The 13877-nt window shown below is 36.5% G+C and overlaps 1 protein-coding gene across 14 annotated transcripts in view; it reads left to right on the plus strand.

Annotated features, from left to right (window-relative positions):
• Positions 1-13877, plus strand: part of LOC131693637 (uncharacterized) — a 168966-nt gene that overhangs the window by 92389 nt on the left and 62700 nt on the right. For all 14 annotated transcript variants that reach the window (XM_058981615.1, XM_058981613.1, XM_058981607.1 and 11 more), the window contains one exon: positions 9241-9683. In XM_058981615.1, the coding sequence (XP_058837598.1) occupies positions 9241-9683 (443 nt within the window). The remainder of the gene's footprint in view (positions 1-9240; positions 9684-13877) is intronic.

Genomic DNA, 13877 nt, shown 5'->3' on the forward strand with positions numbered 1-13877 from the left:
TCTTTGAAATGTCAATAACGGCGCCAGTCACGTCCGTGTATACCTCTGCATCTCCACGAAGGAGTTTTTGTTAGTAACATGGGGTAACATGGGGTAAAGAGTTACAAAAATATATAAATATATTAGATATATAAAACTCTCAGAAGTGTTATCATGTGTTTATTGCGCTGGGTAGCCGGCTGCCGAGAAATTACGATAGATTTGTTGTGTGTTAAATTAATTTGTAAATGCTCGGTTTGTAAAAAAAGCAACTTAACATTAGCAACAAGCTCCGGACAGCCGACAGTCTGGAGTGTTGCCTATGTTTAATTGAACCAAATGACACGTGAACGATTTTATTATTCCTTGTTTCTTTACTCCGACGAAACACAGTACAGTTTAATGAAAAGCGTTTAGCTTTACTGCCTTGAGATATTTATCAAAATAGATATGCTAATGTCTTTGTAATTAAAGATTTCGTAATACAGTGAAAACCCGATTTTATCTAGCAAATCTTCAATTCTCAGTCCTCATACATGATTAAACAGTCATCATTCCACTCAGACAAGACCATGCGTATTCCATATGCACACTAAACGCTCAGTGGAACTAATCCCTACCCGATCAGAAACACATAACAGAATTATTTCAAAACTATATCTCGCATTGTTAGTTGTTATTTCAACTACTGACGAGACCTAATTTTCAACACAATATGTGACAGAAATTGTGTTCTGTTATAATCTTGTTATTTCAACAACAAACAAAGGAATTAGTTTTCTCAGTTCAAAAAAATATTAGCTCGATTGGCATTACCCGGCGGATACATATTCCCTTACAATACCATCAAATCAAAGAACATTTAAAATTACAAGCGACGAAATATGTGCAATTCTGAATATATTATGCTGAAAACTATTTAGTGGTTTGGAATAAAATAAGATCAGAAAAAAATGAGCTGCATAACCAAGGCTGCTAAAAAAATTGAAACATAAAAACATAAAATATAATTAGCTTAATCAGCATTAGTTCAAGCTTATCTTCATGCTAACTTGGTATGCGTAGCACAGTGGCTCAAAATAGCGTTTTGAGGTACTTAATTTATTGGAGCCTTTATGTTGGCGATTTCACATATTCTACAATGTTTGTGTATGTAAAAAGCGCCATCTTTTGGTAATTTTACTTTTCCAAAAAGTTGATCATAGTAGGCTATAGAAAATTTAACTTTTGAACCGAAAGAGATTGCGCTTAGCAGTCTTCGAAAAAGTTGTAGAGGAGAGTATTTTTATAAATTTTACAGAAAACATGTTGTCTCTGTCACTCACAGTAATTGAGTTATGAGATGTTTTCTATGATGAGCTCCTTCAATTCTTATTTTTGCTTATAACTTTTTTATTTATGATTTTTCGCGTTAACAATGTTCGAATGTATTTTTTACCATTATAAAACACACAACTTTTTCGAAGATACTAAATAGCTGTGAATGCTGTGTAAAGACTTTTGGCTGATTTTGATTTTATTTTAGCCTGTTTTCGAACCCGTGTAACTTTACTATCGGCAAAAATTGTAATTATACTATCAATTATTATAGTAGGACTGAGTTCCACCTACAAAACGAAGTTAAAACCGTTTGTCCATAATCACCTCTTAAGAAGTTATACCCTGTCGAAAGCTTTATGTCTGGCTGTTTGAAGTCTCACGTATGGCTAACTGAACGAGTAGGCGCTGGTGTTCAAAGACGCTTTCGCTTGTTTTACTGAGTGGCACGCGCTCTGTGTACTAGCGCGTCTGCCGGAAGGTACCCCATAGCTACGTCCCTATTAAAATTCTAGAAAACCTGTCTTGGTAAAAAATGGGCTCTCTTCAACCGGTAACTCCGGAAGCAAGACTCCTATCGATAAAAAATTAATAGCAGACTATGAAATGATTCTACCATTCGCTTAAAACTAAGTTAGTGCGAATCGGTTAATTACACATACACACAGATATTTTCCGATTTCTGTATCGAATGGAATAAGACACAGGGCCTTCGAGGCCGGGATTAGCTTGTCGAATGCCAGAGTGATTGCATAACCTCCCTTTGCATGAAAAAGGCAAAAAGAAGACATGAGTCCATAGGATCAATCGTGCCAATAAGTTGAATGAAGATGACCTGAGTTGAATCAAACGTCATTGGTTGAAGTGATGTCTTACTGAGAGGGCAAATGGTCTAACAAAATTAATATAAACATCCGACATTAAAACCTTTTTTTTGTTTATTTTCCATTGGCCTCTGTCCGCACTAAGTGCCAATCACCGACGCCAGAGAGATGACTTCACCATCTGAACCCGGGATGTCAACTCATCCACACATGGACCGGAACCAACGGCTACCCCTGATTGGTCTGGGCCCAACTCAACTCTGTTGAAAGCGTTCGTTTGAAGCAACTATTCCGTATTCGTTTGTGGGTTGTCAAGCGAAAACGACATGGGAATCCTTCCTGGTCACGTCCCGAACATATGACGGCTGATTTGTAGAACCAGGTGCCCCCTTCAATCTTTATCCTAAGTCGAAGCTCAGTATAAAAGAATGCTCTGCTTTAAAATCGGATCACGTGTGATATCCACTATCAATTATGCAGATACATGGACTGAATTATGCTGCACCTTTCTTTTTCTATGTCCAGTGGCCGCCGCTTTTAAGGGCCTTCTATTACGAGTAAATAGCGTGTCGGTAACACTGTGAATAGTAGTCGAGAGCTTCGTTATGCGGGTTGGTTCGCCAATCGATCGACCTTTGAAACCTTATTATTAGTGTGGGTTTCATCGGATAACGGTGGAAAATTAGCTGCTTATCGCATATATTAATCATAGGCCAAGTAATGGTTTCTTAGAAGTTTGACAGATAAGTTTGCAATGTGATTATTGAGTTTTTCAAATTCTATTTTAAAGGCAAGATTTTGTCATTTCATTAGTTTTGGCTTGTCCCCTCTAGTTACATATAACAATTCGCTCCGTAGTTCAGCAAGCAAATATAGTTGGACATAAAATCTAGCATAACCTTGTCAGTTCTGAGGCTTGACGGCATTGAAAATCTGTCGCTGATGTCAATAATAGCAAAACAAAACCTTGTTGCTAGGGTAATTAGCTTATTTCACCCTATTCATATTATCATCTTTTGAAGCCATTGGTTACAGTAGCGTCTGCTATCTTTGATCAACGTTGTGGCTCAAATGGAAGGGTGAAAATTGAAACCCCCTCCATCCCTATTACGGTAAAAATAGGCTCATAACTCTATTTTCCGTTGTTGAACTTATATTTCGCCAGACCTCGCAGTCGATTCAATGCCTACAGCTCAATTGTATTACTAACTAATGCTACGAACAGATACTGAGAATCCTTCCAGGGTTCAGCTCAAACATATGACGACGACGTTGTTGGGCTATGGTACGTTTTCAATTATTCGGAACTGTGGTGCACAATTGCACAGGTATTACTTTAGCTTTTACCTTAAATATTATTATTTGCATTTCAACTGGATGCATAAAACGCTCTCTGGCGTAGACCGATTCAAGTGGTTGGTGAGGCTTATGTTTGAATTGTGCTGAGTCAGATGTCAACTGTAGGTACTGAGGTACGGCTTGTTTTTTGCCAGCGGCCAAATAAAACACTTCAAAGCACTTTGTTTTTCGGTTCCGTGAATTTTTATTGCATCCTATGTACCACGGGATGAAAACGCGAGGACCAGTTTTGTTTCCCATTGCTCCGATGAATTTTAATCCAAATTTATGTGGTATGTCAGGTCACAGGAGCCACCGCATAGGAAAATAATTTCGGATGTTTTTCGTCGTCTGTGGTTTCTGTTTGTGGTCAATTATTCCGGCACTGAGAGGATGTGCTGGAATTAACATTGCTCCTGAATGAATGGCTAGAAGAATTGAACGGAACAGGGTGTTTCCGTGAGTGATTATGTGGCTGCTGCTTGCGGTGGACGCAATGGCAAACCTCAGTACCATCTGGAATGTTCGAGATTGTTGTCAACTTTTTTCTAACACAATTGGGCAGAAGAGCTAATAATCGTACTAGCAGGTTTTTCGCATAATTTAGCTCGCAAATCGTTATCATAAAATAATAATCTATGCAGAATTTAATTACTCACAGTAACTTAAGTTGACCAAGCAAATCAATAAAAAATTAATGTAATTTTAAAAGGTTCTTAATAAAAACTACACTAAAATAAAGACAATGAAAACTAAAAATATGTTTACGAACAAAAAAGGCGATATATCGTTGAAATAATCCTTTTGAATGTAACTTCTAAAAATTATTGCAAAAGTATCATATTGCTAGAATATCTGAAATATTTATGGAAACTTTTAGAGCAATTAGTGGTAATTAAATTAGCGTTCCCACTTTTGGAACGATGCTCGTAACGTGTTAGTGTAGTACGACGCTAACAACGTGAATTTTAACAAGTGTTCAATAAAAAATGAGAATTATTTCAATACCTTTCTATAATTAAAGTAAAGAGCGTAAATTTATTTCTCTCCAAGAGAATTGTTCTCTGGACTCCCTAGAAATGGGTGGCATTGGCATGTTTCTTTTCGCTCGGATGCAGCCAGTTCAATCGAAGATGGCATCGAAAAAACAAGCACTCCGCGAACGTGTTGTACGGTTTTACGAAACGCATGGTCGTCGTGAAAAAAAGTTTACGGTAGACCACTTACGAGACGAAAACGTGCCCGTGAGTACAATTTACCGGACCATTCTAGTATGCTGCTATTGGATGAATGTGTATATTAGTTGGTTAGACCCTTCGCCACTATCAGTTAGACATCACTTCAAATAATTGCTAAGGACTTTTTATATGGACTCACATAGGCTTCCTTTTGCTCTTCTCATACAAAGAGAGATTTGGCTATCGCTCTGAAAATCTACAAGCTAATCAGAGCCCGGCGGGCCGTGTGTTATATACCGTTCCACTCAGTTCGTCGAAATCGTATTATGTCTGTGTGTATGCGTAATTTAAACTCAAATAATTTTATCAGAGATGGCTGAACCGATTTGGAGTTTCGGGTTGAAAAGTGCCCATTTTTACCAAGACGGGTTTTCCAGAATTTCAATAGGAGCGTAGCTAGGGGGTTCAGTTGGAGGTACACTTCCGCCATTTACGCCTCCCCCACCCCTTGTCCGACTACTCCACATCCCCAACAGCTTCATCTACCGCGTACCAAAAAAAGATTAGGAGTTAGATTACACCCAAAACTAGGCCGTAATACCTTTACGGTAATAAAAAATGCTCTAATAGAAACACGGTTCATACTAGAATGGTTCCATCAAAAAAAATCCCTAAACAGTAATATCATTAAAATCCTCTCTGCGTCGCACTCATGTTTCATCAATTCATATACAATAAATAATAACGCGTTGGATTGTCTAGAAATGTGTAGCTACACGACACATTTCGTATTTGAAGAGGCTCACACTCGACCATCTTTGAAGCACAGTCAGAAAAAAAAACGACTCAGAATAGTGGTGGGGTATTTCGGTCGGAGTTAACTTGAAGTTTCTTCTCGATACTGGACGTCAACTGAAGGATTCCACGAGACACTGGCCGACCACAAAATATAACCATCGTCGATTCAAACGAAACTTTGCAGTTGTGTTCGGTTTATGAATCTCCATGATTTTCTCCGCGAATTGCAATATTTTGATACAAGAGCAATTTTTCAAAAGGACGTAGACGTTTCTACGTACATTATTTTCCAAAATGTATGGTTCAATTACTGTATTTTATACAGCAAAACATCTGAGAACGAGTTACAGGGAATTAATACACCAAGGTTTTACAGGAGGGGTTACGTACCGTGTAAAACAAAACCGTGCAAAAAAAACCGTGGTAATTGCGAAATCCGTGTAAAAAACCGCGTTAATTCAGAAAACCGTACAAATAAAACCGTGTAAAAAAACCTTAGTGTACTTCAGTACGAAAAAATATACACTGAAAAAAATGTTTCATTTTTCACACAAATAAAAATTTATGTTAAAAATTTAAATTGCAAGAAAACCCATTTTTTTAATTTTTATATTATTATTTGTATATAATCGTATTCGAAAAGAAAATTGTATTTTTGTTTGCAAATAGTATGAATTATAAAAATATAAAATATAAACATAAAAATTAGTACATACTTTTTTCGTACAGAAGTGTTCATTCCCTGTAACTGGTTCTCAGATAGTTTTGCTGTATAAGATACGGTAACCGAACAAAAAATATTTGAAATTATGGCACGTAGAAATGTCTACGCCCTTATACAAAATTTCTTTTGACTCAAAATAATCTTATTGACTGTGGTAAGGGACCATCCATAAATGACGCAGCATTATATGGGGGAGTTTTGTGATGATGTGTGACGACAGGGGGGTAGGGGGTCTTGTCATGCTACGTAGCTTTTTTAAAGGGGAATAACTATCATCGTTTTTTATTTTTTTTTATTTTGCGGGGACAAGGGGGGTAGAGTTACCGTAAAGCTACGTAATTACCAGGGGAGGGGGGGTTATTTAGAAGTTTGTGACGAAATGCTACGATGAAGGAGGGGGTGTCAAAAATCGCTCAAAAAATGCTACGTCATTTACGGATGGTCCCTAAATGTTTAGTCTTCCATGCCGGTGAAATAGGTAAAGTTTCATCAGAATCTAAGATGTTCGGTCACGGTTTTAAGGAGTTTAGGACGGAGCACCAAGTCTGGGCCTGATTCAGGTCCGGACCTGGTAAGGAGAAAAGGAGATGGGTTAGATCCGGGTACTAATCTGGATCCGGGAACTGACCCTAATTCAAGAACTGGTCCGGATCCGGGAACTAATTCAAATCCGGAAACTGGTGCGAACCTGGGAACAAGTCCGGATCCGGAAACCGATCCTGATCTAGAATGAACTTGTTCGCCTCCTTGAACTGATTCGAATCCGTTGTCTGTCCCGAGCTCGAGGTTTTGCTGAGTTTATTTTAAAACCTAATCAACTATGTTTCTTAAAATTTGGAAACCTTGGTGCGTTTTATTTGTTTATTTTGATAGTTTAAATGAAAAAAGATATTCCTGCATTTATACGTTTGCTAAGAAAAAATATAGTTGTTGCTAAAAAAAAGCTTTATTCAAGTAATTATCTAGTAATAATTAAAACTAGATGAAATAGTATATTGAATGCCCATCATTTTGAGCACAAGTTTCATTCGCTTCGACATTTAATCCTTAAGCTTTTCTATATTTCTTGCTTTGAGCTTGTCCTAAGATGACATGATTGCGAAACTAACGAATACTGCTTCGCGTTGTCATACACATCGGAGGACATTCAAATACCGCTTCCTTCGGACGTTAACTCGATTGAAAATGATTCGAGTATGATAGTTCGCGATGTGTATTCGCAGTATTCGTTAGTTTTGAAGTTCAAGAAAGCAATCATATCAGCTTAGGACAAGCTCAAAGCGAAAAATATAGAAAAGCTTAATGATTAAATGCCGAAGTAAATGAAACTTATGTTTAAAATGATGGGAATTCGATAGACTATTACATGTTTTATTTATTATTTTATCCAGTAATTGCTTGAATAAAGCTTTTTTTAGGAACAACTATATTTTTTCTTACCGAACGTACAAATGCAGGAATAACTTTTTTCACTTAAACTGTCGTAACAAACAAACAAAACGCACCAAGGTTTCCGAATTTTGAGAAATATCGTTGATTAGGTTTATAAATAAACTCAGAAAATTTGGTACAGTATGTTTAAATAAAAAAAGCTCTTCTGAGAAAATAGGATGAACGGATAAATTTGAGACACACTTTGCATTTAAATTGCCATAACAAACGAACAAGATGTACCAGAGTTTCCAAACTACTAGAAACTTCATTGATTAAGCTTTAAAAAACACGGACAATTTGATGCAGCTTGTTTGAATAGTTATCAAAAAGTTATCATAAAACAAAATAAAGTGAACGTATAAATATGGGACACCCATTTTTCATTTAAACTGCCATAACAAACGAACAAGGTTTTCCAAATTTCGAGGAACATCATTGAATCTGAAAATTTGGTGTAGTTTGTTCGAATAGAAAAAAAAGGTATCCTGAGAAATTAGGGTGAACGTATAAATGTGGGACACACTGTATGATCCCCTATCACCACTGGAGAAATTCTTCACCATGAACCAAGGACCCTGTATAATATGAATATGATATATCCATCATCTCACTGCTAGGTGGAGTACTTGGTGATCTTTGTATTCATATACTATTTAACTTCTACCTGAACGTCAAAGGGACTGGTTAATTAGTCGAAATTATGGCGGATTAGATAAGACACTCGTGCGGATTGATAAAAAAAATTTAATTCACAAATTCGTGGGAGAGCATTATTAATTTCTTCTGCACTTCAAAAGTTCAATCTCATACAAACTGTAACTATTCTAAAAGTCTGAATAATCAAAAGTCTTCAAAAGTACATAAAAGCTGCTTGTGTCTCAACTAGTGACCAACTAAAAACTCTTTTCCGTATAATTTTCATAATTGTTTTTCGTTCTTATATGTCACGGTTAGTTTTAGATAAGTAGACAAATTTGATAGTTTTCGTTCCGCAATTTTCTTTCGTTTCATTATATCTTGCACATGTTTACTGTCGCATCCGCCACAGGTAGAAGTTTAAAATGAGCCATAGCGTGTAATTCAACGACACGTCATGAAACACTGAAGAGTAGTCAAAATTAATAATGCATTTAACGACATCAGCATTGAATCGTATTCTACGGTCTGATGAACAGATATTACCTCCATTGATGTGCATACTACTAGACGTGAAATAAAAAAAATCTTTCTGTGACATCACAATAGGACGTCAAATTACACCGCTCATTAACCGAACATAATGAAATACCTATATGTGACATTTTAAATTATATCGCTCCATTAAACATTGTCTCCACTACTAATCATAACTAACGCTTATTTTAACCGGAGGAAATATTTCACGAGGATTCGCAGACATTCAGCCACGCCCAAAAATAATAACGCTACCTAGGGCAATAAACTTTAAGTTTCCATTTTATGGCAAATTGCCACAACATCGCGTTGAGCGCCATTTGTTGGTCCACAAAAATTCACGGAGCGGCTGCAATAAAACCTGCATTCACAATCAGACATACTTCTGCTGCCGCCTGAATTTATGCTGAAACTATACAGACGCAATAATAACCAGTAACATGTTTCTCCCTTTGTCTTTCTGTACTATTTGCAGATTATATCAAGTACGATGTTCATTGAGAGTATCACCCCGACTGCCGGTTCAGGTGGAGACATGCCTTCCGGACGCGTCGGCAACTACGGGAGTGCCTTCAGCTGCCAGTATCGCCCCCGGTCCCGCCCCTGCCGCTGGTACTTCCGGAACGGGAGCCACCGGTCTCAACGGTAGCAACAATGCGCCAGGTTCTGCCTCCAGCAGTGCCAATACACCAAATTCTACCAATTCCTCCTCCGGTTGCAATGCAGGAACGACAAGCAGCAGTGGAACGGGGAGCACCAACACCACAGCCGGTCCGGGCGGGTCGCCCACCATCGGTACAACCGGCTCCGCGGCAACCATCATCGACGATTGTGGCGCCTCACGTGTGTTCCAGATTCTCTATCGCAACGAAGAAGTGTCGCTACGTGACGTTATCATGTTCCGTGCCCATTTACTAGGTAATTTTATGCATCCTTGCACGATATGATACATTTTTAGGGTAATTCTAAATCATAATTGTGGGTGTAGAAGGGTGGACTTATTTTTATATAAAAATACATATATCTCATCAACGACAAGATTCTTTAACTGTAATACGACAAACGTTGAAAACAGCAAATTTTCATCTATAAGCAATTAAGAGAGCAACCCAAGGGGTGAGTCGCTTAGCACAAATCGAATTGTGCTCACAAACAAATAGCGTGGTAGCTTGTGCCGCAATGTGCCACGGTGTGCCACGATGTGCCATGGTGTTCAGTAAAACAAAAGCAATGGTTGCTATGATTATTCAACTACACTTTGTTGACAATTTTTGAGTTGTCAAAAGTGTGCCTCATTGTGCCACACATTGTGGTAACGAGTGAAATGATCGTGCATTACTGTGAATCGTAATCTTATATCGTGATACTGTAGGTGATATAGTGTGTATGGCACATTGTTCTAAGCGACTCACCCCTTGGAGCAACCCTTAATTCTCCAACTGGCTTAATTGGACAGAGTAGTTTGCGTAGCCGAATACAAATCGACCACACGTTTTCGGACATTAAATCCCAAATGTCCTCCGGAACAACTGAGTCCTGCATTCGTTATCGAATGGTTCGTATTTTTTACAGCGAAATCATTGATATCATGTCATTGTGACCATCTCTCTGCTACAATCTAATCCCACAGGAACACAAAGTGAATGGCTTATAGCTACACATAAAATACCTCGTTGAGACTGGTGTTGTAATTTTTCAGTCAATATAGTCAATTCACGCGATGAACGAAATACAAGAGAAACAAAATGATACGCATAACACTGTGGGAATGAATGTGTTTTGTTCTGTTTTTCAACGAGAATCATTGGAAATGCTTTAGCTCTTGGTTCCGTTTGCACACACGATACAATATAGAGTTGTCTACGATAGCTTCCCGAGCAGAGTCTGATATCAAATTGAGAACTAAACTTGATGTTGTGATGTAGTAGGGAATGATTGCTCAGGTTGTTATCATTTTGGTCGTTTTAACGGTTAAAAGATCAAAATCGAAAGCAGAAAAATTGCACTATGACATCAAACAGAAAACTATTTATGCTATCAGTGAAAGCAAATTGAAAACTAATTGAGATGGTGAAATATTTCATTGATAACAAAATAAGTAATAAATTTGATGTTTGTTAAAGAAATAGAAACAAACTTTTTTTCTAAAAATGTAAGCATATCAAAATGAGATCAAAATATGATGTCATATCGTCGCTGTTGTGCTATCTTATGACAAACGCCATTTTGGGGTAAACTGAGTTAGATATACAACATTACTAATCTGAAAATTCTCTACAAAATGGCGTTTTCAGAATTTTGAAATTTTGCTTGGTTACTGAGTTATAGCGAAAAAAGTGATGAGAAATTGTCAGTTTTTTGCTTTAAATCACTGTATCATGGGATTCGCTTAAGTAATGTAGAAGTTTTAGATGTTTTTATATGTAAAAATGTCCGAGGAACACAATGGCATAATATTTTTTAAAATAAAAATACATGTATTGTGAGAAATATGCAGTTTTATTTTTAAATTGGCAATATTTCATGTTTGGCAACACTGTAATTAAAAATTACTATTTTTTCTAGATTGCTTGCTCAATTTCCTTCAAAATGCATCTCATCGATTGTTTCTAGGCCGAATAAAGCCGAAGATATTAATAAAAGTTAATAATTGATGCATTTTTTCTATGGAAAATTTTTCATGCACAATTATGACACGCCATACAAATTTTGCCATCAATACACACCTACGACACGTGTGAGTGCGACTTTTGTTTACATTTATAGTGAAAACTCGCAACATAGTCAACCGAACTTCATGATATTTGAGAGTTTAATACAGAATAGATTGAAGCATTAATTGTCTTCTTTGAATTGTTTTTACCATTTATAAGTTTCAAGATATTCAATCTCAAACTTTAAAAATCGTTTTTCTCGAAATGTGCTAAATGGCGCTTGTTATAAGATAGCACAACAGCGACGATATCTGAAAAAGTTTAAACTGATATCAAAATAAGATTTCAATTTGATGCTTGATATCTAAATATGTTGTCTATTTGCTGTAATTCTGATGTTGGACTTTTCTCGGGTTACTACTATGTCTGGCTTCATTCAGTCGGGGATTTTGTGATTATGCCACAAACGTGTGTCCAAACTGTGCACAACGCTAGAAAAAGAATACATTTACTAAGCTGTGTTTCCTACACTCCATCACAGGCTCCGATCATTATTTCGAGTATTTGGCCAGTCCCCATTTCAATCCCAATTGGAAAATCAATTATAACTGCAATCGCAGTTCCCAGCGGAGTTCTTGCTACTATTTTTCTTTAAATTTCCATTTCTATTCCTAGTCTCATCGATATTTTCATTACCATTTCCATTCTTGTTTATATTGATAATATTTATCTCGTCTGATTCTTATTCATTTTCCTATTTCTTTATTTCATTTCATTGCTATTCCTATTCCTATTCCTATTCCTATTCCTATTCCTATTCCTATTCCTATTCCTATTCCTATTCCTATTCCTATTCCTATTCCTATTCCTATTCCTATTCCTATTCCTATTCCTATTCCTATTCCTATTCCTATTCCTATTCCTATTCCTATTCCTATTCCTATTCCTATTCCTATTCCTATTCCTATTCCTATTCCTATTCCTATTCCTATTCCTATTCCTATTCCTATTCCTATTCCTATTCCTATTCCTATTCCTATTCCTATTCCTATTCCTATTCCTATTCCTATTCCTATTCCTATTCCTATTCCTATTCCTATTCCTATTCCTATTCCTATTCCTATTCCTATTCCTATTCCTATTCCTATTCCTATTCCTATTCCTATTCCTATTCCTATTCCTATTCCTATTCCTATTCCTATTCCTATTCCTATTCCTATTCCTATTCCTATTCCTATTCCTATTCCTATTCCTATTCCTATTCCTATTCCTATTCCTATTCCTATTCCTATTCCTATTCCTATTCCTATTCCTATTCCTATTCCTATTCCTATTCCTATTCCTATTCCTATTCCTATTCCTATTCCTATTCCTATTCCTATTCCTATTCCTATTCCTATTCCTATTCCTATTCCTATTCCTATTCCTATTCCTATTCCTATTCCTATTCCTATTCCTATTCCTATTCCTATTCCTATTCCTATTCCTATTCCTATTCCTATTCCTATTCCTATTCCTATTCCTATTCCTATTCCTATTCCTATTCCTATTCCTATTCCTATTCCTATTCCTATTCCTATTCCTATTCCTATTCCTATTCCTATTCCTATTCCTATTCCTATTCCTATTCCTATTCCTATTCCTATTCCTATTCCTATTCCTATTCCTATTCCTATTCCTATTCCTATTCCTATTCCTATTCCTATTCCTATTCCTATTCCTATTCCTATTCCTATTCCTATTCCTATTCCTATTCCTATTCCTATTCCTATTCCTATTCCTATTCCTATTCCTATTCCTATTCCTATTCCTATTCCTATTCCTATTCCTATTCCTATTCCTATTCCTATTCCTATTCCTATTCCTATTCCTATTCCTATTCCTATTCCTATTCCTATTCCTATTCCTATTCCTATTCCTATTCCTATTCCTATTCCTATTCCTATTCCTATTCCTATTCCTATTCCTATTCCTATTCCTATTCCTATTCCTATTCCTATTCCTATTCCTATTCCTATTCCTATTCCTATTCCTATTCCTATTCCTATTCCTATTCCTATTCCTATTCCTATTCCTATTCCTATTCCTATTCCTATTCCTATTCCTATTCCTATTCCTATTCCTATTCCTATTCCTATTCCTATTCCTATTCCTATTCCTATTCCTATTCCTATTCCTATTCCTATTCCTATTCCTATTCCTATTCCTATTCCTATTCCTATTCCTATTCCTATTCCTATTCCTATTCCTATTCCTATTCCTATTCCTATTCCTATTCCTATTCCTATTCCTATTCCTATTCCTATTCCTATTCCTATTCCTATTCCTATTCCTATTCCTATTCCTATTCCTATTCCTATTCCTATTCCTATTCCTATTCCTATTCCTATTCCTATTCCTATTCCTATTCCTATTCCTATTCCTATTCCTATTCCTATTCCTATTCCTATTCCTATTC

The sequence above is a fragment of the Topomyia yanbarensis genome, chromosome 3 (assembly GCF_030247195.1).
Source record: "Topomyia yanbarensis strain Yona2022 chromosome 3, ASM3024719v1, whole genome shotgun sequence".
NCBI classification, from domain to species: Eukaryota; Metazoa; Arthropoda; class Insecta; order Diptera; family Culicidae; genus Topomyia; species Topomyia yanbarensis.